This window comes from Esox lucius, chromosome 20 (assembly GCF_011004845.1).
Source record: "Esox lucius isolate fEsoLuc1 chromosome 20, fEsoLuc1.pri, whole genome shotgun sequence".
Taxonomy (NCBI): Eukaryota; Metazoa; Chordata; class Actinopteri; order Esociformes; family Esocidae; genus Esox; species Esox lucius.
Genome location: NC_047588.1, coordinates 30,375,513 through 30,399,357, shown reverse-complemented (window position 1 = coordinate 30,399,357; position 23,845 = coordinate 30,375,513). Strand labels below are relative to the sequence as shown.

The following is a 23,845-nucleotide window of genomic DNA, read 5'->3' as shown; positions in this document are numbered from 1 at the left end:
GCAACTCTACAGACAACAAACATATCACTTAAAAGTAGATTTTAGTAGTATTACATGTAATATCTTTTACCATTATCCATCTTCTGTACAATGCACTCACAAACAAACAGCGAGTTTAAGTAGATAATGTTTTTATTTAGTGTCTCAATAATTTAGGGAAGATGGGGGTTGGGGGGGGGGGGGGGCACTGTTCTGTGAAACCAAACAAAAGCCTCTCAACCTCTACAATCTTTCAAGACAAGGCCTAGTTCTAGCAGTTATAGTCCCACCTCAGTAGTAACTAGCCACATATCTCTGAGGCAGAATTTATTAGCTTTGGTGAGGTAAAGGAGCCTTTTTCAAACCTCTGTCTTTGGACCGGCACTGGTCCGTGAAGAAATATCTGCCAATCTGTGACAAATCCCTCAATGGCTCAAGCTTTTGTATGGTTAGGGCTATTAGCAATTTTGACCCCTTTTATTAAAAGTAGGACTCTCAAAGATCCAAGTCCATAACAGATTGTGGCAAAACGGCAAATTAAGAAATTTATTTTCTACACAATCAATGTTACTAAATACTTAAAGTTCTGAACTTCCCACAATCCTGATGCATTTGTCACTACAATGTGTCCAAATTCTTCAAATTGCCATTGGTTTTCCTGATTAGAAATGTTTGTGCATTACTGAGAAATGTTTATTATGGCAGCAATCTAAAAGTGAAATTCAAAGGTTTAACCACCAACGTGGCCCAACAGAAAATGAAATTGCTTGACGACCATGGTATTACAAGTTAAAACAATTACATCTGTCAGGGTAGTATATATCATTTTTTTCCAATAAAAAAAGCCATTAGTCTATAAGTGGTCCCCCGAGGAAGGCAATGCTTTGCCAGTTCCTGGTACAAAATAATTTGAGAAGGGCTGAGCTAAAGCATTCAGTCACACAGGTAAACATTGGTGCCAAATAAAATAATTAAAACACAGAAGTCTATACAGCTACGTGCTAGCTGCTCTCCCTGGCTAGCATAAGGATGGGACTAACTGAGCACAACCGGCTCTGAATGCGCTGTAATTAACAGAAGGCTAGCTGTCGCCGAACACCTAAGGCTATTGAAGTGCCATGGCTGTGTAAGGTTATAGCCTAATGCTGTGGCTAGCTGTCCCCCTTTCTCTGGTAGCAGTGTTAAGGGCTTGAGGGGTCTACGGTGCTGCAGAACGCTCTCCTCTCTCTCTATAGACACGAAGGATGGCCTCACACACAAACCGGAACTGGCACTGAAAGACAAACAGACAAGAAGTCACACCAAACAAATCAGAACAATGTTCTCACAGTTGTCATGGGTTCATGTGGGCTAATCCTAGAGGACCTAAACTAATGGTTGGTGTGAGTACAGTACCGGGGTCTGGATCATCATGGCCCTCTGGTCTCGGAGCGTCCTGACGATGTCCAGAGGGAGCACAGGTCGACCGCTCTCCAACAGTGTCAACGCCATCTCCATGGTGATTAGAACACCTGTGCGCCCAATCCCTGCACTGCAAAAAACGAAACGTAAAAACATGTTAGAAGTACTGCGTGCGTGCGTGCGTGTATGAGTGTGTGCGTATATAGGGCGCGTGTGCGCGTGTACCTGCAGTGAACCATGAGTGGTGTGTCCCCTGTCCTCGTCTCCCTAACAGAGTTGACGAACAGCAGGAAGTCTGAGGGGTCGTCAGGTACGCCATGGTCTGGCCACGCTACATACTGCAGGTGGGTAACAGCACGCTCCTCTCCCAGCTGGAAACACGCACAGACACGTTTTGGCCACTTTCAACCAACACCCGATTGTCAAACATATTTATTTAAAGTGAATTTGCGAAGGAGGAGATGAGTGATAACTTTGGTTCGTCCCGGCAATGGGAGAGAGTATGGGGAGGAGAGAGGGAGGTATAGAGGACGAGGGTAGTGTGTTGTCCGGCCTGCGGCTCCATACAGGGATTAACTATGACAGCCAGAGGAACAGATGGGCCTGCGCAGCAGTGTGAGAGAGAGATGGTGTGGGTGGTCTTTGGCAGACTATTGTTGTAAAGGAGAATGTGTTCTATATTAACCTCATTGGTGAAAATGTAAATAAACACATAATGCCTACGGAAGCATGAAGCAGAAATACATGGCGAGGGATAGTTGGGTCAGTGTTTCCTGTGGAGAGCGTGCATATGGCCTGCACACTCGCACACACACGCGCACCTCATACACACGCGCGCACCTCATACACACGCGCGCACACCTGTAATATAGGGCAGCTCAACAGCCTTTTTGTGGGTGCGTGCATGCGTGTTACCTGTGTGTGTGTGAGGGTGAACTGGCGGGTGACGTAGGCCAGGTTGCATTCCTCGGAGTGGCAGCTCACCCTCAGGTACCCATAATCACTCACTTCTGGAGGGTGTGGCCAATATTGGTGGCACTTAGTCTGAAACACACACACACACACACACACACACACACACACACACACACACACACACACACACACACACACACACACACACACACACACACACACACACACACACACACACACACACACACACACACACACACACACACACACACACACACACACACACACACACAATTGATGTTTACCATAATAATGATTTACTCATTCAAACCTGCTTCTTTCACCCAAAACTGATTCTCCAGTGGTCTACCAAGTAAAGCTCATTCCTTATTCAAAAATACCCTTTTGGCATTTAAGCAAAGTGATTCATAGTACCAGTCTTTCTCAAAGGCAATGGAACAATATCGATAGGAAAGTATACCATTTTTTTTAATGTCAAAAACGTGTATGACCTGATTAGGCAACGCAACACTCAATGCATCTTCATTCATATGAGGTCCTGTAAAACCGCTTCTCGTTCTCTCTGGCATACATCGCGCAAAGCCATTCTGATTCTTCTCGCACGGCTCTCTCCACCAGGAAGTGGTTTTTTGCTCGTACCAATGCGCTGAGGGGAATGCACTCTTCAGTCAACAACCATGATTAAGCTCACCGATGCCCAACCTTCCACAAAGAGTTGCCAGAGTGCAACGAGACATTGTTAGTGCTGTTCCACATCCACCCGTCCACCCTGGCCAGCGCTGAACCAATTTGCGTCACTACGCGTGGCCCCCAGGATCCCTGGCCGCAACGTCACAGCTTAACTGCGAACCAGTGATTTAAAACACTGCGCCACTCACGTGTTTCTCATTTCTGAGCGAGTGTTTAACTCAAACAGCTAAGGACATTCTCAGCAGAAGAAATTTATACTGGATTATGTCCGGAGACAAGACGAGACTGTCTGTCTGAATATATGTATGCGTGCGCGTGCGCGTGTCTGAAGCACTGGGGCACTTGTGGAATATCAGCAAGATGATCAATTAGTAAGAGCTTCTGGTTACCAAGCAACAAGCAGGCAAAGACATTGGCAGCTACTCACAATGAGCCTTAGACCTTGGTAAACCTGTGTGTGTGGGAGACTGTGTTGTAACTTATGCTTGTATTGCAAATGTGTGTATTATACTGAGGTGTGTGTACACGTGAGTGAAAAAGGGTTATTATTGTGTGTGTGTGTGTGTGTGTGTGTGTGTGTGTGTGTGTGTGTGTACACATGTGAGTGAAAAAGGGTTATTATTGTGTGTGTGTGTGTGTGTGTGTGTACACACACATGTGAGTGAAAAAGGGTTATTATTGTGTGTGTGTGTGTGTGTGTGTGTGTGTACACATGTGAGTGAAAAAGGGTTATTATTGTGTGTGTGTGTGTGTGTGTGTGTACACATGTGAGTGAAAAAGGGTTATTATTGTGTGTGTGTGTGTGTGTGTGTGTGTACACATGTGAGTGAAAAAGGGTTATTATTGTGTGTGTGTGTGTGTGTGTGTGTGTACACATGTGAGTGAAAAAGGGTTATTATTGTGTGTGTGTGTGTGTGTGTGTGTACACATGTGAGTGAAAAAGGGTTATTATTGTGTGTGTGTGTGTGTGTGTGTGTGTGTACACATGTGAGTGAAAAAGGGTTATTATTGTGTGTGTGTGTGTGTGTGTGTGTGTGTACACATGTGAGTGAAAAAGGGTTATTATTGTGTGTGTGTGTGTGTGTGTACACATGTGAGTGAAAAAGGGTTATTATTGTGTGTGTGTGTGTGTGTGTGTGTGTGTGTGTACACATGTGAGTGAAAAAGGGTTATTATTGTGTGTGTGTGTGTGTGTGTGTGTGTGTGTGTACACATGTGAGTGAAAAAGGGTTATTATTGTGTGTGTGTGTGTACACACATGTGAGTGAAAAAGGGTTATTATTGTGTGTGTGTGTGTGTGTGTGTGTGTACACACATGAGTGAAAAAGGGTTATTATTGTGTGTGTGTGTGTGTGTGTACACATGTGAGTGAAAAAGGGTTATTATTGTGTGTGTGTGTGTGTGTGTGTGTGTGTGTGTACACATGTGAGTGAAAAAGGGTTATTATTGTGTGTGTGTGTGTGTGTGTGTGTGTGTGTGTGTGTACACATGTGAGTGAAAAAGGGTTATTATTGTGTGTGTGTGTGTGTGTGTGTGTGTGTGTGTGTGTGTGTGTACACATGTGAGTGAAAAAGGGTTATTATTGTGTGTGTGTGTGTGTGTGTGTACCCACCCGTCCTCTCTCTGTGAGAGTGGTGAGCATGATGATGGTCTGTGTGCGTTGCTCCCACACACTCTGCCAGAAGTGAGTGCAGGTCTGAGGCAGGGGTCCCTGAGCAGCAATGTAGCGCAGACACACTCCACTCACGGGGGGTGCCACCTGTGGCACGGGAATACAGAAATAGAAAAATACAGCATGAATACTGCAAGACACACACAAACACGGAGACAATCACACACAGAGACACACAGGACTGACCGTGATGTGACTTGCGTTAATGTAGTCCTCTTTGCCCCGAAGCACCACTCTGGAGACGTCATCTGCCAGAACAAAGAACCGGTAGTTAAGAGAGGTGTGTTTCAGAGAAGGAATCAGACACTCAAACCACTGAAATAGGGGTCTTCTTCACTGACATGTCCTACTGCTTCCAAACGTGCGTCATAAGTACACCTGTACTGGTGTGCTGAACAGGTGTGGCTACTTGGTGACTAGGTGATCTGTGAGTGAGAAGGGTGTGTGTACTCACAGGGTAGCACGTCCTTGTATCTGTTCTTGTCAGTGTTCTCTGGGAGGCAAGCACAGGCTACTGTCAGACCGGGCTTTCTCCTGTACAGGTTCTAAACACACACAAACACAAGGACATTTTGCCTAGGTTTGATTTTCAACAGTAAGGCCCATGTCCACAAAGTGCCCCAGACTAAAACATTAGTTGTAGGTGCTGAAAAGGGAGCCATTTTACCTCCACTCTTATGGGCAAACGTGGGAAATATGAATGAGGCTTCTTAAGTCACCAACAGATATTTAAGAGACCTGATGAGCCAACTTCCTGACCAGTTAAGAGTTCCCTGCAGGTGTAATGACATCCAACAAATGGGAGTCGATTGTTCCATAGACAGTCAATAGCTTTAATGTCTTCATATTTCAATATGACAGTCCTGTAAATAACTGTAGTATATACCTACGAGCAACAGTATTACTATATGATAATCCTGTCTATACTGTACTATATACCTAGAAGCAACAGTATTACTACATGATAATCCTGTCGATACTGTATTATATACCTACGAGCAACAGTATTACTACATGATAGTCCTGTATATACTGGAGTATATATAAACAGTATATATACACACACACAGTAATATGTAAACAGTATTACTTGAGCTTGTGCTTTAAAGGATTCTGAGGCATAACTCATGATATGACAGCATATAGTGTGAGCACATGACAAAAAAAAAAAACGATTGCATTTCATTTGATTATACAGCTCTGGAAAAAAATTAGGGGGCCACTGCACCTTTTCCTTTCCAAAAAAGTTAAAAAGGAAAGTTTTGAGTGAAGAATAGAAGCGTTCTATTTGCAGTGGTCTCTTAATTTTAACCCTTCTGTTCCTCACTCAAAACCTTCCTTTTCCATTTTTTTTGGAAAGGAGAGAAAAAGGTGCAGTGGTCTCTTCATTTTGTCCGGAGCTGTATGTTTTACTCACACCAATGCACTAAAGTGTGCTTAGTAAAGGGTAATGCAGAAAATGTGTGTGTGTATGTGCTTCAATATGAACTTATCCTGTAGAAACTTCCCACTCATCTCTCCTAAATTTTTCTTTTGAGAAATCGCAGTGATCACAGAATCTCAATAATAGGTTTTACTATCTCTGAATAAGCGAACTACTATGGCGCACCCCACTGCTGGAATGTTCTTCAGAACGACCTTAAGTAAAAGTCTTTAACACCAGGGCCTTAAATCTGTCAAGTGACCATTTGACCATAAATCTGTCAAGGGACAGTTTTATGGTCAAACGTAAACGCTATTCTTAAAGTATGTTTTAACGCTGTGTATTTTGTACGTAGTTTTACTGCTGTAACACGTGGCCGACCCGGTGTAAATAATCTCCCTGACTTAGTGCTGGACTGTCAAAGTGCACACCTCTCACTCGTGGAGAGCGTGGTGGAGCAACAGAGCCTGCTGTCACTACATTACTTACACACACACGCGCACACGCGCACACGCGCACACACGCGCGCACACGCGCACACGCGCACACACACGCACACACGCACGCACGCACACACACACGCACGCGCGCACGCACACACGCACGCGCGCACACGCGCACACGCACACACGCACACACGCACACACGCACACACGCACACCTTTCTGGAAAACAGCAATACATACTTCTTTTCATCACAACAAAAATGTAGATTTGTGAAGTGCAGTGGATTGTGAGATATGAGATACATTTGGGTTGAGAGGGCACCACTTTCAGATCTTTCTTTGCAGCCTAAACCAGAGTTAGTCATGTGCACCCACAGCCTCTCCCAGAAACAAAATACACAAGAACACCGAATCAAACTTTTCAACTATAGTTTCGACAAGAAAACACCCACAAACCTTTCAGTGGTGTCAACTGTCTAACCAAATCAATTAGGTCCATAATCGTCATAAAGCCCTGGCCTTAATTTCAACATCCACGGACATCCAGACTGGACCAAACTAAACAACGGTAGGTTCTACAACTGGCTCAGATTTGGTCCAGAGCGGGCATCTGTTTGCCATGTTCAATGTCCAAACTCGTAATCACAGTGACACAGCTGTACTGCAGGGCATTGAATTGGGTCACATTACAGTTTATTTGTTTTCTATCTGCTCTTTACAGCGTAGGGTAGTTGCAGCTTGTCCCGCTAACTTTTATATCTGCTGCTGAACTTCATAGCCTGTGTTTTGTTTTGCTATATTTCCTCCTCTGGGCGGCTAGACATTACCCAGTTATCAGGGTTTGACAGTTGGCTGGTTTGTTCTGCATGGGCATGGCTGGTCCTGATGCAAAATCTCTTCACCCACCTGGGGTAGTGTTAAAGACCTCTACTTTGAACAGACTGCCTGTATCCTTAGACCATTTAGGCTGTTTATTTTAGTTTTTGAGTGTTTGTTCAGTTTGCCAAAATGGTTTTTATATCGACCTGTTAATCACAGGTGTTCAGAAATACGAAGCTGGGCTAAATTGTCAGGCTGATCAAATCACAGCAAGAAACGAGAATGATGGAATTCAGCAGAAGAAAAAGAACAAATAGAGAATAAACCCATGCAGGGAATGTAATGCGTAAATGAACTGAAGCTACTGGAAGTTAAATGAGATGCCTCATCTCGATTGGTTATTCCCCATTATTTTCAACAATTTCAGTGAGCTTCATCACTAACTTCTTTGCAGTGGTTCAAAGTGTTGTGATTTCTGGCTGAGATAAACTTTGAGTTGATCTTCTGGCTCAGAGTGTGTCTAGACAGTTTCACATCACCCTAAAAACCAGGGTTTTCTGTTTGTCTCATAACAGGTTTTAACAAGATTCCTAAGATGCTTTGTTGATAAGGGCTCTGGTCTTATTGCAATTCACACTAGTTATTCATAGAGCTAATGTTACATTCAACACACAAGCAGGTCCAGTCCGTACTATATGTTTCCTGCATAAACACACCTCAAAATGGAAGGTGAGTGTGCCGGTCTGTAGGCCCCTCTCCAGTTGTTTCATGGACTCTTCAAGTGTTTGACCTCTTTCTGATTGGCCAGGCAGTAGCAGTGCATCAGTGTGTGATTGGCCAGGCAGTAGCAGTGCATCAGCGTGTGATTGGCCAGTCAGTGACAGGGCTGATGGAAACTGAAGCAGGGGGGCCACACGCCCTGGACCTAAATGCACATCACAAAAGGATTGAAACAATAAGGTTGTTAACACAGGGTCACTCACAAATACAAACACCATTCTGTCCTCCACACAGGCAACATCACCCCCAAAAATCTGTCCAACTGCTTTCCACTACTACTGCACAGGCCTGGAACCTGAACGCCACACACTGTACGCTGATGACCCAGATCGTCAATATCATCTGTATAACAGGTTGTCCAGGTGTGGTACGAGGGGCTGGGATCTGAGGAGCTTTCTGAGCTGGGTGCTAAAAGTCACTTTAGAATTTCAAGGACCTGAAAAAGGACAGAGCCTCTCTCATTTGGTCTTTTTGTTTTGGTCAAGGTAGGCTTCATCATGTCAGGTGTGTCATGCTTGGACAGTCTGGGATCCAAATGCAGGCTGACATATTTGTATAACAGTGAAACGAGCAGCATCCCCTCAAAAACAAAATCATCATGTTATCACTAACATTATCAACATCAAACTAGACGGCTCTGATGACACAATGTTTATGACTGTGTTGATGTTGACTCTCACCTCAGTAGATAAACACACACAGACTTGCATCAGCCATTGGGTAACAGAGTCGTTTATTTTTTTTGTGATCGCTTTTTTGAGTGTGTGTGTGTGTGTGTGTGTGTGTGTGTGCACGCTACCTTTGCGTCGTATGAGCAGGGCAAGTTCTCTGGAGTGGGACTCTCTGCTGGCTCGAATGAACATGACCACCTGGTCGTGTGTGTGTTCTGAGATATCCCGACCGTTGATCAACACTACCTGGTCACCTTCCAAGAGCCTTGGCTCAACCCGCCCCGCCTGCAATCAACCAATAAAAACCTCTGATCACATTGTTCTAAAGGAATGTTTACAAATGACTTACTCAGAGTAACTTACGGGAGAGTCAGGATTGACCTGGGATATGACCAGAGGGGTCTTCTGATCCACGCCACCCTGAGGAGAGAGAGGAGTGTCAGAGATACATGACCTCCAGTACCAGTCAGAGGTTTGGACATTGGACACCTACTCTTTCAAGGGTATTTCTTAATTTTTACCATTTTCCACATTGTAGGATAGTAAAGACATCAAAACTATGAAATAACACATGTACCCATGTAGCAACCAAAATCAAATCAGATCAAAGTACATTTAACCGTTTCGATTCTTCAAATTAGCCACCCATTTGCCTTAGTGACAGATTCGCATGCTCTAGGCATTCTCTTAACCAGCTTCATTAGGTAGCCACCTGGAAGGCATTTCAGTTAACATGTATGCCTTCGCTAAAAGCTCATTTGTGGAATTTATTTCCGTCATAATGTGTTTCAGCCAATCAGTTGTGTGTTGCATCAGTGTAGGTTTGGTATACAGAAGACCATCACTATGTCTGTTCTGTCCTAGTCCATATAATGGCAGGAACAGCTCTAATAAGCAAACAGAAACAACAGTCCGTCATCACTTTATGACGTGAAGGTGTCGTCAAGGCAAAGCGTGGCTATCTTGAAGAATCCACGATATTAAACGCACTTTGATCAGTTTAACACTTTTGGTTGGTGCATGATTCCATATTATTTCATAGTTTTGATGTCTTCAATATTATTCTACAATGAGGAAAATGGTCAAAATAAAGACCTTCCCGTGAATGAGTAGGTGTGATTAGTACCAAACATGTACAGCGCGTGTGTTTGATTCATTGAAGGGGAGACTCACTTTGACATTGAAACCAAACTTGCCGCCATGGTCAGGAGCGATACGAATCAACAGCAGGTCCCCATCCCCAAGAGCACTCTTCAACACACAGAAACAACACTCAGCCTGGAACACCAGGTACCTTATCCGTAACACATGACCACGCCCACGCCAGGGTGTCTAGGTAACCGACCTTATCCCAGTGGTGAGAGGCATCGTCCCCTGGGCTGACGTCATCAACGTGGGAATTCCAACCCTCCTGGGTGTGTGTCCCAGAAACACTGAAAGAGAGTGATACGGTATCAGGACTGACGCCAACAATAATGCTCTCGATCAAATTACATGCTGTATGTTTCTCTGACCTGTGCGTGTGTGTGTGTGTGTGTGTGTGTGTGTGTCTCTGACCTGTGTCTAGGTGTTCCATCATGGCTGTCCCTACTGCTGCTGAGTGACACCCTGTAGGTGTAGAACACATCCTCGCCCTCTGATAAGTCTCTCAGGTCGTTGTTCAGCTCCACAGAGGAGGGGCGGGGTTTACGGGCACCGTGGCGTATGCGAGGACTCCGCCTAGCCGAGACATGACAGGAAATGACCCCCAGACACAGCCAGCCCGTAACACGACGTCTCCCACCACATCAGTGTGTGAGGCTGCGTTCATACCAGTTGGGTGTCAGCGGCGGCGATCGGGACGGCAGGCTCTTCGTCTCCAGGTGTTCGGATGAGGAGGATCCCCTTCCAACCGGGTTCCACTCCATCCCACCCATCACCTTCTTACACACCGGGCCACTGTCGCGCGAACAAGAGCGTGTGAGTAGGAACGGCCCTGAACACGTAAGAAGAGTTAAAGACGGACTGCATGTTGTCTGTGCGCTTGCCTGTCTGTTTTCGCGTTGCCCAAGGTCCAGTGCTGGGAGAGCAGCTTGTTGTGTATCTGTGTGACCAGGTTGGTGTGGTGTGGGCTGTGGGCTGACTTGGAGTGGAAGAAGGAGTGATGGTCCACACACGACCTCCAGAGGTTCTTGCACGTCCGGGGGCACGGCAGGACCAGGCTCACCACGCAGTCCTGGGTCTCCCCCTGGAACACGAACACGTATGAAGACCACACAGTGGCCGGCCATTACGAGGGTGCGACACAGACGTTTCAGCCAATCGGGACTCACGTGCTTGCGTCGGAGCTGGATGAGGAAACGTTTCCTCTTGAAGGATATCTTGATGATGTTCACCCTGCAGGAGAACGTGCATGTTCAGTGTGTGCGCGCGCATGTGTACGTGTGAGCGCGTGCGTCATCAGAGGCCTGGGTACTCACCAGGGGAAGAAGCTGGAACAAATCATGTTGCAGAAGATAGCCACACCTCCCGAGGCCAATCCCACTAATAGGGGGGAAGTGTTGGAATCCTGGGAGAATTAAAGAGATGGAAATGTGAACGAGAGCGAGTGAAGTGAAAGAGAAAGCGAGAGGGGGAAAGGCAGATAAATGCAACTCATAGAGGGACTCACGCTGGCAGTGTGGAGCTCTACTCCATAAAGCTCCAGTGTTCTTGCTGTATTGAGAAAACACAGCTCTGCTTCACTTTGCTTCAGCCCCCTGAAACAGCACATGAACAGGAGAGATGTGACATTGTACATGTTAGTCTCCAACTCAGTTCTTTGGATACTCTCAACAGCACACATTATTGTAGTGGCCCCAGACCAACATATCCAATTCAACTCATCGAAGACCCAGTGATTAGTCGACAAGATAAGTCAGGTGTGCTTGTCTACAGTACTACTGGGGGTACTGGAGGACCATAGATGGCGGACACTGCCGACCCAGTATGGTTTCAGAGTAATCCCAGTAGGACAGTGTTACTGTATGCCTGTGTGTCTTTGAGTACCTGTGGCCTGGGTGCAATGCCTCCACTCTGGACAGGAAATCCTCATCCTGTTCCGGGAGGAAGTGTCTCTTGGACAGGTAACCAGGAAGAAGGTCCGGGGAGTAGTCACCTAGCTCAGCTGAGTGAGAAAGGCACGCAAAACATTACTAAAACGGTAGAGAAATGAAAAAAAAGACTTGGTCGTACACTATGAAAAAAAGACTTGGTCGTGGGGAGTAGATGGGGACAAGGAGGGGTGAGGTTGATGATCCACGCTGTGATCTGACAGTTCCTCAGATCACTCCATCACACACATCCTCCATTGATTACATTATCTATATAAACCTACAGCCTCCACTGATTGCACTATCAATGGAAACCTACATCCTCCACTGATTGCAGTATGTATGGCAACCCAAAGCCGATGACAAGGGAATTCTAGCCTCAAAGGTACTACATCAAAAGATCAACATCTAGAAAAAAAGCTGTTCAATTTCACAAACACCCAAAGGAAAGAGATTCTCAAACCTTGTAAACAAAGCCAGCATCTACAGACAGATTAACCTGGATAAGAACCACCTCAGCCAGATGGTCTTGGGGCTGTGCGGAGCCCCGGGAGACAATAATGAAAAACTAACTATTGGACACAATACAAAAGAATCAACCAAAAAAACACATCCAATTAGAATGTTACACTACCCTGTACATAGTAGCAGAATACCTGAACACTGCCACTGATTACAAGTGAAAACATAGTTTGACTATGGCAGTGTTTCCCAATCCTGGTCCTCGGGACCCAAATGGATGCACGTTTTTACTCACACACCTGTTTCAAATATTGCCCCACCACTTACACACTTGATTGAGATACATATCATCAAGTCAGAAGACAGGCCATGAACACACACAGCCCAAAAGAACAAGTGGATACAGAGCTCCACCTAACCTCCTGCCAAAGTATGACCGCATTAGAGACACATTTCCCACAGATCCACAAAGAATTTCAGACTTACACTGAACAGCGTACGATGCCAGTACTACAGCAGCACTGAGAGGACACTTCAACCTGTAAAACACACAGGCACTTAACATAACGCTGGGCGGAAGAAGAGAAGTACAGTATAAGTGCAGTCGTTGTGACTGACCTGCCCTCTCTGATGTCACTCCTGATCTGGAGGAAGTACATATGCCTGCAGAGACACAAGACAGGGGAAAACGTGATCATCTGAATGACACACACCCCAGTGCCCTCCAAACTCTCCTGCACCTGATTATAATAATCACCTAGTTGAGGAGCTGTGAAAGGTAGTTATAACTGGGGTTGGAGTGAAAACCTCCAGGAGGGTAGCTTTCCAGGAACAGGAACTATTTACTGAGCTACCCAGGGTTTTTCTCCTTCTCATTCCAGCTCATGATCCAACAGCACAACGTGGGTGTATAATGCTGGTTGCCAACTCTACTTGGCTTGTAAGGACACACGTGCATCGCACAGACCTAGTGGAATAATCTCTGCCAAATTGAAAATTCAGAAGACTACAGTGTTAAAAAGGCAGTGCTTTGTTTTTTTTTTTTATTACTACTAATTAATATTCTTTTTAATATTGGCCGACTTCCATTATATTATTTTATCAATAGGGGTTCTGTTTTATAGTCAGCTTTTAGATAAATAGAAGAGCTTGTTAAAAAGAGTTCAAACATTAGGTGGTAGGCTTGTTTTGTCTACAGAAAATAGCAGCCGACGGTCAAATGTTACTCCACCAGTGAAAGCTACTACCAATGTTTTCCTTTTACAAGATATAACTTACTAGCATCTACCTCAAATGGTTAGGAATTTATGCATGTTTAAGACTTTAGAATTTATGTAACTTTTGTCTAACATGGGCTGCAAATTTGACTAGGATTGTGTTTTTGTTGGCTGGGCAATGAAAGAAAGCTTAAACTAATAGAACATTAAAGAAAATCATACCGTATCGTAGCAAATGTTACTTCATTAGAAATGTTCAGGCATTTTACGCTTTATTACACTGAAAGAGCAGTAGGCTGAATCCAAACCCAAACTGATCTCAGATCACTGATCTCAGAGTAATATTGTCCTTCATAAACAGTCATTAGTACTTCTGGTCATAATAGTCTTGTTTCCTCTCCACTGTACCCCCCCCACAGGCAACTCTGCAGGATGATGAAACAGCCTGTGTGAGAGCTAGGGAGTCTGAATAATGTGCCGTAATTTAACACACCTGGTCTGCTCATGCTGAAGAGAGTTGGGGTCTGAGATGAAGAATCTCACTCTGAGAGTCAGGTAGAAGGGAGAGACAACACCTATAAGAACGAGATTCACTGTTATTTATTACCTCTGGCCTTTAATAATATTTACATGTCATCCATGACCCTAATATGACCCTAATAATCCACACAACCGTTCCACAGAGCCAAGCCTTCAAATGAATATTTATCATTTCCTGACATTTATTATGTACATTTACGATTAAGAAACAAATGCCTCCAATGTATGTTGATGAACATGAAACCATTCGACTGAACTGAAGGCGACACAGGGTTTAGAGTTTCTTACCTTTCAGCTGCTTTTTCAGCGGTTTGCTGGGTTCCAGCCACCTCTGCAAGACAAACATAATGTTAATCATCAACACGCCACCATCTGTTGTGTGGGTTTTAGAGTAGTCAAAAAAGTGTTTACGAGCTTTGTTGGTGCATGTACTCACAGGAGAGTGTGTGTGAGAAAACAAGGCATTGGTGGAATCTCGTAGCTGTAGACTGAAGTAGTGTCTGTCCAGCAGACCCAGCTGCTTACACACCTGGTCCAGCAGAACCTCGCCTGCATCCTGGCTCTGAGACAAGAACCACGCACGCTGTCAGTGGGTCTGTTTGGTATTTTAGTGCGTTGCCACCAGGCTGCAGGGGTGAAGCCGTTATCGAGGTGGTCTAAGACACTGTCTGAAGCATAGCAGCATCGTTGTGCCCGGGGACTTCCAACCCTGGTCGTGGCATACCGACAATGCCCGGGGGGGGGCGGTGAAAAGACGATGCAAAGTGGCTCAGCAACGCTGGGCGTGGATGGCTAGGATGCGGGATAGGGTTGCCTTGCCTCATTCTGCTCCAATGACTCGGCCGGGAGACGTGCTGAACACCCACAGCGTGTGTGCCTGGCAAACGCGTCCCCGTTGAGCGAGCAGTGTGATAAGGAATCGAACGGCCTGGCGAGACGTGCATCAGAGGACACATCTTCAAATCCCCCGAACGGGTTCTGGGGTTGTTTCAAAAAGGTCATTATAGCGAATTGGACAACATAAAATTTGAAAGGGAGTTTGTTTATATTGACCATTTTTGGAAGGTGCTTTGTTTGTGGGCTCAAATGAAGTATTTAATGTTGTGTGAGTAGTACAGTATGGCGCGATGAAGCTTTTACAGCGCCCCAAATGAACAAATATTTGCCCCGCCTGATAGCATTTTTGGTACTGAATGTTGTTATATCTTCAACCAAACCCAAATGCTAGATATACAGGAAGCTGAGAAACAAAACAAAATGTTAGTACTCATTCTTTTAATTAAAGGTTATACAAAACTTAATGCCTGGTGTGAAAAGTGAATCGTCTTCTTAAAATAAAAAGACGAAATGCAACCTTTAACAGCAATGACTGCAACCAGGTTTTCTACCTCAAATGGCACGTTATTTGTTCTGATAGCATGTCTGAATGGGGTTTATGGATCCACTTTGAACAAGCCATTCCAAAACTATTCCAATCTTTACGTCTCTTATTCTTCAACTATTCCGATGTGAACCAGATGCAATCAGACTTCAGCTTCTGGACAGATGGGCCTTGTTATGAGGCTCTTAATGTGGAACGCGGTTTTTGGTTCTCATTACACATACTGGGCCAGTATCACTTTGAGATGTCCATCGCTCTGATACTTCATCGTAAAACACTGACACTCAAAATCAATTATTCTAAGGCGACATTGGTTTAATGTTGGGAACTATTTGTAAGAAAAACTCAAGACATTGCTTGCATGAGCATTCAAACATCACACATCCTTCACTGGTGTGTACTGAGGCACTGGGAGTGTTAGGTTGACAATTAGCACTATGAGTTTTGGCCAAAATGCTCTATATTGGTCACGGACCACAAACAGCTGTGTCACTCTCATACTTTCAGATGTACTTTTTAAGTAACGGCTTTTCTCTTGCTAACCCCCACTACAGAGCAGTGTTTTGTAGAGCTCTTGAATAGTTTTGCAAGGGATTGTATGTTCTTCTTGATTTGCAGTAGTTGGCCGTTGCAACTCTGCTATGAATTCTATTTTAGTCCAGTGTCTTTCTGAAGGTGGAGTCATGAACATTGACCTTAGAGGAGGTAAGACAGGCCCAAAGATCCTGGGGTGTTCATCTAGTGTTCTTTATGAGTCCCTGGATGATTTTACACCAGGCTCTTTGAGGGTTTGTAGGATGGCCACTCCTGGGAAGTCCCAAACGTTCCTTGTTTGGACAACCACTGTTTTCCAGAGGTCTTCAGAAAGGTCACTTGATTGTGGCATGTTGTGGCTCTGTAATCCGGGTGCATACAAATTGGAAGTAGTCAGATTTCCGTTGGGCAGGGCCGGCCCAAATCAGGCCATTTTGTTTACCGAGGTATTCAAACACCTGACCCTAATAATCCTTACACCTAAAGAGTAAATGTTTGATTACCCAGCACACAAAACAAATGAAACAAGCACCCATCTTCAATGTTATTCTTACTAACCCACAAAATGGCCAGACCACATTCAGTGTGAGAAATTAACTGTAAAAAAAAAATCAAGACGGTGTGTGTCTGTGTACGCGTGTACTCACATTGACTGTAAATGGATGGATGGTGTTGTCCAGTAGTTGAACCAAACACAGTAGTTCAGGTTTGGGCATGTCTTCCACTTTCACCACAGGACACTCAACCTCACAAACACACACACACACACATTCACACTCCCACACACACACACACACACACACACACACCACTCAGCTCATCCCTCTACTTGGCCTGCGGAGAAAGATTAAAAACACACAGATATCATTATACAGCGCTCCCAGGCTGTAATATCTGCCCATGTAGGTTAGCTCCTCCCTTTGGATGACACTGTTCTGCAGAAAGGAGCCTGTCCTCTTCCTCTCCCTCTCCCTCAGACACTTACAAACACACACACACCCAGTGAGTAATATTTGTGGTTTCAGTTAGCAATACATCATTATCTGGGTCTGTACATGTCTTTCCTCTCATCCCTCTTGCTACTTCCCCCCCCCTCTCTCTCATGAATGACAAGAATGTTAAATATTCTTACAGACTAGCACACCCATTCACAGGCCTAGGAACCAATCTGAGATCTACAGTGTACACACACACACACACACACACGCACACGCACACACACAAGTTATGCTGGGCATCAACCCAATATCCCATCTTACTTTTAGACTAATAGTAAGAGTGTGTGTGTGTTTGGGTTTTACAATATGGAAGCTTATATGACTCCTTTAGAATGGTATCAATATGATAGAAAATCTCAAATAGCTTTTTGAGTAGGTAGACCTCTTTTTGGTGCCATGCTCCCACTTTCCGTGGAAATGTCATTTTCTGTTGAAATAAATTGCAGCTCGAAGTAAAATCTCAGTGGAGATTTCAATATCTGTCTGAAATAAGTAAACATGGGCTAGTAACTACAGAGATCTGATCACATTAGGGAGAAAGGTATTTTTAAAAACAATGTTTTGGGTCTGCAAAAGGATAGTAAAACATGTCCATGTTTCTTACTTAACTATATACCATCGCAAACATTTCCCCAAACTGTGCTTAAATCAGAAAATGTTGACTAATAGGTACCCATTTCCTGTCCTCGTTTTGATAAAGTGTTAGGGCTAGTTTAAGTGTTAGGGCAAAGGTTAAAATTGAGGTTACAGTTAAAATTAGGCTTAGGCATTACCGGTTAGGTTGCAAATGTTACAATTTGGGTTGGATTGGAATTAGGGTTAGGCATTACCAGCTAGGTTTAGGGTTAGGCATTCAAGATAGGTTAAGTTAAGGCATAAATCTTAGGTTATTAAGGTTATGGTTTGGTTGAGGTTAACTTTAGGATTAGTCAAAGTAGGACTTTTTAAAGACAATCAACTTTGGTGTCCCCATTTAAATAGCTAAGTATACTTGTGTAGGAGTGGGAGAGAGAGAGCGAGAGAGAGAGGGAGAGAGAGCTAAGGGGAGTGGGACAGGTCTTGGTGAAGGCTTATGACAAAGACACACACCCACCCACCCACCCACGTTTGGACTTACTCTAACAACGCTCAATACACTACAGAGTACAGCACACTCTAAAGTACGACTTTTTTTTAAATGAAACCCACACACAGGCTGGAAAGGAACTGCCTTAACGCTACTCTAAAGCCAGACACGGAATGTTCTGTTAAATCAGCCTATTCCTCATTTCAGATGCGAAACGTCATCTCGGTTATCGATTAAACTTTAGCCGTTTCGCAATGATTAACAAGAATACGATAACGTCCATAGACGATCTGTTATTTGCAACATAGAGACAACAGAATCGACGTGGACTTCAAAACTATAACTAGGCTATACAAACAAAGAAAACCAACATAAATGCAATAGAAATGTTTCTTCTTTTACACCCGAACATATGCCATCAGAAACTTTCAGATCACAATTTGATCCTGGTGGTTTGTTGTGAAGGCAGACAATCTAAAAATCTGTTAAAATACCTCAGTATTCCGGGGTTTGGAACTTTGAGACATGTCCGTTGGTACTACCGCTGTTAAAAACCTCAGAACAGGGTGCGTCGCGTAGGGCAGGTGGAGGTAAACATCGGTAAATATCCGGAAAGAGCTTATTTTCTCGTGAGGCTGCGGAGATTCCAGCTGTCCCGCCCCTTGTCTACGCGCGCTCCCGTATGGTTGCGCGCCGCGGTCTTGTCCAGAGCTAGATATTTTTTCATGCAGAGAAAAAAAGTATATTCATCCAGGCTTGCAAGACAGTTTCAAGCTAATTCACCGATAACAAATCAAGGTAAAGTTGGTTTAGGGATTCAGCAGATATTTGATGTAACCGTATTTAAATGTTGGAAACAATGTGCATTCAACAATGATTATACAAAGTGTCTTTCCTAAGCAATTATTGTAGTTAATGACCGATGGGATAATAAATCTTTGAAATGACAAAATAGTATATATTTTTTGTGTATGCATTCATTCTCAAATAATTTGATCATTGATTGTTATAAAACTTGATTACAAGAACAAACACGTTCTAGATGGGCCTGGACAACGTTTTCACCCTTTGACTTGCTGAACTGCTGTTTTTAAATATCTAAATCATTTTATACATATAAAAAAATCGCTTTCATTTGCAATGATTTTTCTTTTCAAGTGTAAATTATTCTAGAGTGGGCTGGTCAACTATTGGAAACTTTTCAAATAAAATCAAAATTTATAAAAATCTATTTTTTTATACCCAATACCTTTTTCATAGATTGACATAGAAACTTAATTTCAAGCAAAGACTATTCTGAAAAGAGCTAGTAAAGTTTTACAAACTTCAGCTTGCTGAATATTTTATTTTGACTTGATACATTCATCGATTGTCATAGAAGCATTAAGTGCAAATTACTGTAGAGGACTAGACATTTTTGATTACACAAAAACGGTCAATTCTTTACAGAAATGCATGAATTCACAATAATCTTTTTATATATTCATATAGAAATTTAATTAGAAAGGCATTTTTTATTAATTCGAAATTACTTTTAGGACAAAAATATTTTGATAATAACAATTTAATAAAACCTTTAATACTTTATTAATATACAAAGTTCATCTAATAACAATGTTTCAGAAATATTACACTATAATACAGTGCTTTTTGCAAAGCCATGGAAAGAATGACATCATGGAACTTCCAGTTGAGACCAAACTGTTCATCATCACAGTGGTACTGCTTGGAGAAAATATATTTTTAATAAGTTTGTTAATAACGAGGGACAGATTCAAACCCCTGAATGATAGGTAGTATCCATAGAGATTATGTACTTTGGCTACAATTTTTTTGCTGGGTCCCCAAATGTTTTGTACTGTTCATTTGTGTCTAAGCCTATGGAACTATGCGCTACTACAGGTGTCACCAACTTGGCTCATTACACTTCTGTTAGCGTAGTAAGGGGTGAGAGAGAGTGATTGGAAAGGTTGAGTGCAAGGGAACATCATCTTAGTGATAGATCAATATAAATATATAATCTGACTCCATATTGTTAGTAAATAAATTATCATAAATAACCATATGTTGGATGTCCTTAGTAAAGGTTAGCTACTCCTTTCATCATGAGCCTAACATTAAAATTACGTGTTTTTGGATCCATCCAGACTGGCCAGAAAACCAGAACTCAGGGATGTCAAGTCTGGTCACTTTGACTTATGTATGTGTGTGTGTGTGCCTATATCAGTAATCATAAGGTGTAGGTTATTTAACACGAACTATACAATAAAAAGTTTTCCTGGGTCTAACCAGACTGCTTCGAAATCCAGGACTCAGGGATGCCAAGTCTGGTCGATTAGACTCACTTATGTGTGTGTGATTATCAGTAGTCCTATGAGCTTGAGTGTGAAGATAATGAATATAGAGTAATCTATATTCCAAAGTAATAAAATGTATTCCAATCAAGTAATAAAGTTGCAATACAAAACATACTTACATACCAACACGATTCAACGTCCTCCCAACTAGTCTAAAAGTCTACTAAGTATACCCTATGTGTCTGAGACACACACAGGTGTGCTAGGAGCTTCCATTAATGACAGACTCCTATATATTGATGAAGAGTGGAAGTGTAGTCATATTCAGGAGTTTGTCATCGTTAAAGAGACCTCCCAACACGTTGTGTTGTAGTCATATTCAGGAGTTTGTCATCGTTATAGAGAACTCCCAACATGTTGTGTTGTAGTCATATTCAGGAGTTTGTCATCGTTAAAGAGACCTCCCAACATGTTGTGTTGTAGTCATATTCAGGAGTTTGTCATCGTTAAAGAGACCTCCCAACATGTTGTGTTGTAGTCATATTCAGGAGTTTGTCATCGTTAAAGAGACCTCCCAACACATTGTTTTGCATTCATATTTAGGAGTCTATCATTAACGTAAGCTCCTAGCATGCCTTTGTGTGTCATGAATATTCGATAACAACTAAGTATAACTATTCAATATATGCAATCAAAGCAAGTTGTGAGCTAAACCTTTACTTGCCACTTGCCAGTATTATTTATTCTTACCTTTCATATTAACAGAGCTACCTATTAGTAGCCTAAATGTTTTATTTATTTGAGAAATAATTGATTGCTTGAAGGGTCCACAATTAGTCTGTTGATAGATCAGTATTTCACATTTAGTATTCAGCCCCTTTCACTTTCTTGACATTTTGTTGTGTTATATACATTATTTAAAATTAATCAATCTACACACAATACCCAATAACAACAAAGCAAAGATTTGATATTTATGCAGATTTTTCAAAATCGAAAAATTAAATATCACAAGTATTCAGAAGATTATATTCCCTTTTCCACTCTTTTAAATTAAGCTCATATTCATCCTATAGCCTTTGATTATCTTTGAGATGTCTCTAAAACCTGATTGGAGTCCACCAGTGGCAAATTTAGTTAATTGGACCTGATTTGCAGAGTCAAAAATCTGTCAATATAAGTACACAATTCACATGCAAAATCCAAGTAATGAAATCTGAACGCTTCGTAGAGCTCCGAGATTGTTGAGAATTGTTTTGTGGCAGAGATCTGGGGATATTTTTTTAATAGGATAAAGCAATCAAAATGTCCATGAGCACAGTGGGCTTCATCATTGTGAAATGGAAGAACTGGAACCATAATGATTCTTCCTAGAAGGTGACCAAGAACCGATTGTCCACTCTAACAGTCTTAGAATTTGGTGAAAATGGTGGTGTGAGCATCATGCTAAGAGAGTGTTTCTCAGCAGCAGGACTGAGAAGTTGGGATTTAGGGAAACATGAACGGAGCAAAATACAAAGAGGTCCTTGAAGAAAACATAATCCAGAGCAGACATGGCCTAGAACTTACATCTTTCAGCATGAAAATTACAGCTGTGATCACTGCCAAAGGCACTTCTACAATAAAGGTTCTGAATATATATGTACTGGAAGTATTTAAGTTTTTTTTATTTTGAATAAGCACTTGTTTCTTAAAATGTGTTTTTACTTTGTCATTATGGGTTATGGAGATTAGATTGATGGAATTTATTAAACAAAATTATTAATTATGTCAATAAAAAACAAAATTTGGAGAAAGGGAAGGGGTCTGGATATCTTCTGCAGTCACTCCTGCATTAATAGGTGATGTAGGAGCTTTCATTAGCAAGAGGGAGAGGAGCTGTGAGAAGCATATTGATCATTTGAGCTCTTGTCTTTCATCACCAACTTTTAAGTTACCTATAACTACACATAGCATGGGGATAGCATGCTATTGGCCTGTATCATGAGTACATTGTGACTGATGGAACTGTCTATAAATAATCATGTGTTTATTCACTAGATGACTAACAGGGGGTGCTGTTCTGAAGTCACAGTCCACCATTAATACCTTTCATGAGTAACAGCCTTAGGATATAATGGGAATTTCGATGAATTCAGTCATTTATTTGTTATAGCGGGGGCAGCAAACTATGTGACATAAATTACAAAGTTAGTAAAAGAAGCCAACTGGGACTTTCGCGAATGACAAGCAATTTTTTTTTAACTTCTTGTTTTGGGCTGGATTTGTAATATGTTGTTTATATGTGCATTATCTGATATCAGACTTACAATTCCGATGGGCAGGTTGAAGTAAAGCTTTATTCCACCCCATTCGTTATTTCTTCTGTGGTTCAACCACGGGAATCCTCCGGGAACTGAACAGATTCAGGACTCTACATTGCTGGACGCACCAAAGGCCACCAGGGGCCACCAGGGGATCGCGGGTCTTTCAGCGAAGAACACTGAAGTAGACTTTTCTTGACTGATAACTTCTATACTTACATATGAAATGTATTTTCATAACTCTTGAACAGGTGATGCCTTCCTGCATCTATGTCAGAGATTGTGGCATAGTTGACATGTGGGCTCAATCATTGTGTGTTTCTCTTATTCACTCCTCCCTTATTTCCTTGCTCAATGCCCCAAAAGGAGTATGAGAACTGAGACCTGCTGGCTTCAAATGCTAACTGGCCACGACGTAGCGTTAGCTATGTAGGGTTTGTATAGGTCACCGCCTACAGTCATTTTGGTCCAGTCAAACGCAGCCAATGTGTGTGCATGCATGCTTGTCTTCCAGCTCAGCTTTTGCAAACATGATTCTACTAACCAGTAGTGGTTTAATGGTTAGGTGATTCTACTAATCAATAGTAGTTTAATGGTTAGGTGATTCTACTAACCAGTAGTGGTTTAATGGTTAGGTGATTCTACTAATCAATAGTGGTTTAATGGTTCGGTGATTCTACTAATCAGTAGGGGTTTAATGGTTCGGTGATTCTACTAATCAGTAGGGGTTTAATGGTTCGGTGATTCTACTAATCAGTAGGGGTTTAATGGTTAGGTGATTCTACTAATCAGTAGGGGTTTAATGGTTCGGTGATTCTACTAATCAGTAGGGGTTTAATGGTTTGGTGATTCTACTAATCAGTAGGGGTTAAATGGTTAGGTGATTCTACTAATCAATAGTGGTTTAATGGTTAGGTGATTCTACTAATCAATAGTGGTTTAATGGTTAGGTGATTCTAATAATCAATAGTGGTTTAATGGTTAGGTGATTATACTAATCAATAGTAGTTTAATGGTTAGGTAGGTGTGGCACATTTGGTTTGGCTGAATGAGTATCCCACTGCCCCATTCAGAGAAATGCCACTGTGGTGCCGTCAAATGGGAATGCTTCTTCTCTGCAAGGATTATGTATGTGTATAATGTCTGATTTTAAACTGGG

At 42.6% G+C, this 23,845-nt stretch overlaps 1 protein-coding gene across 1 annotated transcript; it reads right to left on the bottom strand.

The window, feature by feature from the left end:
- Positions 1-139: 139 nt before the first annotated feature.
- ptpn3 (protein tyrosine phosphatase non-receptor type 3) lies at positions 140-18,767 on the bottom strand. Its single transcript, XM_010884738.5, has 26 exons — positions 18,581-18,767; positions 16,670-16,856; positions 14,544-14,669; positions 14,396-14,438; positions 14,061-14,142; positions 12,969-13,013; positions 12,837-12,889; positions 11,845-11,962; positions 11,468-11,555; positions 11,277-11,365; positions 11,130-11,193; positions 10,845-11,044; positions 10,630-10,755; positions 10,375-10,536; positions 10,163-10,250; positions 9,991-10,068; positions 9,181-9,237; positions 8,946-9,102; positions 8,083-8,291; positions 5,133-5,223; positions 4,865-4,926; positions 4,619-4,765; positions 2,296-2,424; positions 1,606-1,751; positions 1,375-1,510; positions 140-1,252 (listed from the first exon to the last, which is right to left on the bottom strand). Exons 2-26 carry the CDS (start codon positions 16,736-16,738, stop codon positions 1,178-1,180), a joined length of 2,640 nt encoding a protein of 879 aa, XP_010883040.3. The 5' UTR covers positions 16,739-16,856; positions 18,581-18,767; the 3' UTR covers positions 140-1,177.
- Positions 18,768-23,845: the final 5,078 nt, after the last annotated feature.

Bases quoted from the DNA above. Each gene is read 5' to 3' on its own strand.
- ptpn3 (XM_010884738.5), bottom strand. From the start codon at position 16,738: ATGCCCAAACCTGAACTACTGTGTTTGGTTCAACTACTGGACAACACC. The intron at 11,194-11,276 runs GTGAGTACCCAG...GTTCTCCTGCAG, and splicing joins TGTTCCAGCTTCTTCCCCTG to GGTGAACATCATCAAGATAT. The intron at 1,752-2,295 runs GTAACACGCATG...GCGTGTTTCCAG, and splicing joins TCACCCTCACACACACACAG to CTGGGAGAGGAGCGTGCTGT.